Source organism: Symphodus melops, assembly GCF_947650265.1.
Source record: "Symphodus melops genome assembly, chromosome: 1".
Taxonomy (NCBI): domain Eukaryota; kingdom Metazoa; phylum Chordata; class Actinopteri; order Labriformes; family Labridae; genus Symphodus; species Symphodus melops.
In genome coordinates, this window is record NC_136691.1 from 31,398,980 (window position 1) to 31,403,349 (window position 4,370).

The window sequence follows — 4,370 nt, forward strand, 5'->3', positions numbered from 1 at the left end:
GGCGGAATCTGTATAGTTTCCTGTTTCCATCTGCACAGAGAGCAAGTATGTTTGGAGTACATGCCAGGCAGGTGAAGTGCTCTGTGCTGGCCATTGTATCACACTAATACTGACAAAAGGTGAACTTCAATGCACTTTCCATGCACTTTCCCAACCTGTACACTCAAAAAACTGATTCAAGCCCTTCTTAGATGTGACACACTTAAGTATTGTTGAATTTATTAAAAAATATCGAGTTTTAAAATATAGACATATATTTAGTCAGTGAAACATAAACGTCCTCATAATTGATCCTATGGGATTGATTTGATGTTGATCAACGCAAAATAAATGAGTTCAGAACTTGGAGCCGCCCTTTGCGCATGTGCACAATCGTCGCGGGCATAACTCATTAGCAAAACGTCTTTCGGCTGGATTGGACCGCATCAACAGGAATCGGGAAACCTGCAGCAGGTTGGAGCTCGGTCTTTGGTAAGTATTTTTTTTATTTTTATAACTGTAGTACTGTAGACTGTACCACTGGTGTATTCAGTGCTATATAACACAATTCGTGCAATGTTTGTGGGGGGCGAACTTTACTTTTAAAGTCTGACTTTGCATGCTAGCTTGATAACTTCCACCATAGCCGCTAGCTTAATAGTCCACACGTGAACACGGCAGTCGGAAAACTGCAAGATGATTGTGAGGTGAACTTTTTATATAACATAAGTCAGGCCGGGGTGAACGTGAGGACCAGCGTGAGCGGGTAAGATTATTGAAACGACAGTTGGAGATAAATGCATGCAATGTCTGCCCATGTAGTTTTACTTTATTCAATGTATGTGCTTCCGCTGGGTCCGCTGCGTTGCGTGTCAGCTCCGGCATTCCGGAGACTGCCTGTATGTGTGTTTGAATGTGTTTATAAGGATTATATAGTGTTTTATACCTCATACAGAGTATTATCTTGCGCTATCGCGAGTGACTCTGTTTTATTATTGCGAGAATTCGTTTGTCTCAGCTCTCCAGACCGGCTGTGCTCTCCGTGATGCAGAGGGAGACTGTTGAGGACGGTCAAAGATGCACGGAGCCTTGACGGACAGGAGCGGACACGCAATGTACACGGATCTGGTTGAAGTTCAGGCACCAGATCCTGTTGGTGTTGAGCTTGCCCTGTTTTGTTGAACTCCATCATCTCCGCCGGTCTCTGCCTCTTTTACACCCTCTCTTCTTTAGTAAAGCTGTCGATTATGTAGTAAATGTAGATTCTAGGTTATAGATGGTCAGTGAATGCATGCAGGAAGGTTAATATTGTTCCTGTTTATTTTAATAAAATGGCAGAATTTAAAATAATCTCATGTCTTGGACTTAATTATTGAAACTTAATTGTTTGTCAAATAATGGGTAGCCTATTCAAATGTTCAAATGTTATCTTGTTTTATTGGTCAGAGCTTTAATTCAATTTCAACTTGTCTGCATTTCTGGGTATTCTGGTACTTGCACTCACAATTTAATGTTATCATCTTTTGCAGATTGATCATTTTTTTCAAGCTTCATGTGGCAGCCTCTTAGTGATTGTAAGTAATAGGTTATGTGTTTAATGCTGGTACAAGCTGATCTCTATCATTGTCATCCTTTTGATGTGATGTTATATATGCTAATTCTCTTTATTCTCTATTTCAGGACTATGAATGTGGCAGTGTAAAGAATGCAGTTTGGAACTATCTAGCAGGTATTTGTTGTTGCAGCATTTTAGGCAGACTCACAGGCATTTAAGGGGCAGTTATCGCTATCCATGTCCATATGCAGATTGCCCATGCAGGTTTTAGTACATGGAGTAAGCTACTAAATCATACATACATACAAAGTTCATGGTAAACAGCAAACTCCCAAAACAGCAGAAGTAGCTACATTCAAGTGTCATGAACAGAGGCCCATGATTGAGGAATTCAAAAACCGATGGCCTGCCCTGTTCCAGCAGAGTGAAGTAAGTTGACTTGTAACTTGTATTGATATTTAACTGTAAGAAAATGCCAAATTTTTCTAAAGATTTTTAAAAATATATTTTTCAGATTAATGAGGAGTTCTTGCGGATCACTACAAAGCCACTGAAGTCAAAGTTTATGTCACAACTGGACCACTTTTCACTCAAGTTGATGCAGATCTTCAAAAGCAAAGGAGGAGTGAAGGGGCAACAAATCAAAGACGTTCTGGCAAAAATAGATTTGGTAAGTAGAAATAGTCGAACCGTTTTTTATATATATATGTGTGTGTGTGTTAGGTTATCTTGTTTTTTCACACCCTCTAGTCAACTTGCCCTCCTCCCTATGCCACTGTTGCACCAATATTTAGCCAAATTCTGTTTAGATTTTTCACCCCTGCTTTAGTGTGACGACATTGACACCAGGAGGGAGTGCATCCTGAGAAGCCTTGTTATCTACCTCAATGAAGATCCAGACACTTTCTTCAAGGAATATCTGGTAAGTCAATAGTTCGTCTTACACAGTAGCATGAAATAGTGTTACAGATTCATATTTACATATATTGTGGTCCTTTGAGCTCAACACACTACAACTTTTTGGCATTTTGTAAACAATGTGGCTCTTTGAATTTTTATTTTTGTTTGAAATCACTGGTAGGTGCAAGAAAAGACAGAGTCAGAGTCTCCTAAGCTGGTCGTGGCAAATGGTCGGAGGCCCTGTGGAGTAAAATAGCTATTTCTGTCCCACAGGTCCATCTCTATAGGGATGTGGTTGCCTAAAGGATCATTATATATATATATATATGGTTAACTTTCCAATCACGTTTAACTCATGATACATATATGATTGATTTGACAAGCAATGAGGACTTAAAAAAAAAAAATTCATATATAACACATTACAGATGCATGCCACAAAACAGTTGATTTTCTGTTAGTGGTGTTCAGCATTTTATCTAATACAAGTGTTATGTTTTTGTGTTGTTGTTCAGGCCTCCGCCACTGAGGATGCAGAAAGGGACATTGCCCTCATGGTCATGGGGATATACATGATCCGTGGAGATGGCGAGAGGCAGCCAGAGGATGTGGGAGTTGTTATCGAAGGCATCAAAGTCCTGAGCAACGTGGACAGCGTCATCATGGGGGTCATAATGATGTTTGGGCTCATTTATGCCCTGGATCTAAGCTTTCCAGACAACCTCAAGTACACATTTGAGTTTTTCCAGAAGATCCTAATGAACCTGGATGGGCACAAGCTGAACACAAAGATACAGCAGCTGAAAATCAAGTTGTTTGCTTGAGAGGTGAACACTTGTTGGCAAAGTTCATCATCGAATCTTTATTTTTGGTTGTATTGTTCTTGCCTTCATTTTCACCCCATATAAAGACAATCTATGACCTACAACATTTTGGACTTGAGAATTGGACTCAGAATTGACTTAAGTTACAGGGAAGAAGAGGCTGTTTATTGAACTGCTGGAAGTACACGATCAACACGATATGCAGTCATGGGGAGTGGAGAGAGACTACGGGGGTTTAGACTGGATGAATAGTTTGCTCACTTGAGTGTGACTACCCTCCACACTTCTTGCATCCATTGTCTCCTCATCACTCATCTCAGGATAAATGGATTGAGTTTGTTTCAAGATTTTGGAATTTTTCATTTTTAATTTTTTTGATGAATAGCTAGTACTGTTCTCATGTTTTGTTTTTACTGGCTTACATTCAAAGGACATTTTCTACTAGCCAATTTGATCCATGGGAATTTAGTTTTTGCCTTGATTTCTTTTCTTTAACTCTAGTACATTAAGGCTAATGGCTACATTAGCACACTTAAGCAGGAATTCAAATGTGTTTTTGCAGTTTCCTTTGTGGCGCTGGGTGTTGATTTTACACCACTTTAAGCTATTTTGGAGAACCATTTCTTGTAAAGTATGCCTTGAGTTATTTAAGAAAAGGTAAAACTGTTTCTTGGTGTTTTATAACTAAGACTGAGTTCTCTGCTTTGTATCAAGTAAATTTGACATCTTATACAAAACTAAGTTCTTGGTCTGTGTTGGTATGCAAATCTGACATCTTAGTCTTTATGTAAAATTGACTTCTTGATATTTTGTTTTCACTCAAAATCAACATTTTGGTTTGTGTTTTGCAAGTAAATTTGACATCTTGTGGTGTTACATTCAAGATTGTTGAATTAAGGATTATTCTACATTAAAAATACCAACCAGGTTTTGTCTGTGTTTTTATGGGATCAACAGGGATTTTTAGCTTGCTCAATTTTGAGTTGGGCACATATAAATCAATTTAGCTTAGTAACCAAAATAATTTCATTTTAGCTGTATTTGTTAAAAATTAGTCTGACAAATGTAAATCAATTTTGCTTAGTTACTGCAATAATTTCATTTTGGCTTTA

General features: G+C 38.4%; 1 protein-coding gene across 1 annotated transcript; it reads left to right on the forward strand.

Moving 5' to 3' along the window:
* The first annotated feature begins 454 nt into the window (after window positions 1-454).
* Window positions 455-3,362, forward strand: LOC306836933 (uncharacterized protein). The gene is made up of 4 exons (XM_079364319.1): window positions 455-471; window positions 1,660-2,204; window positions 2,364-2,456; window positions 2,950-3,362. The coding sequence occupies exons 2-4, from the start codon at window positions 2,100-2,102 to the stop codon at window positions 3,256-3,258; spliced, it is 507 nt and encodes a 168-aa protein (XP_079220445.1). The 5' UTR covers window positions 455-471; window positions 1,660-2,099; the 3' UTR covers window positions 3,259-3,362.
* Window positions 3,363-4,370: the final 1,008 nt, after the last annotated feature.

Excerpts from the sequence above, each read along its gene's own strand:
- LOC306836933 (XM_079364319.1), top strand. The coding sequence starts at position 2,100 with ATGTCACAACTGGACCACTTTTCACTCAAGTTGATGCAGATCTTCAAA. Across the intron at positions 2,205-2,363 it reads TTCTGGCAAAAATAGATTTG|TGTGACGACATTGACACCAG; the intron begins GTAAGTAGAAAT and ends CCCCTGCTTTAG. Across the intron at positions 2,457-2,949 it reads CTTTCTTCAAGGAATATCTG|GCCTCCGCCACTGAGGATGC; the intron begins GTAAGTCAATAG and ends GTTGTTGTTCAG.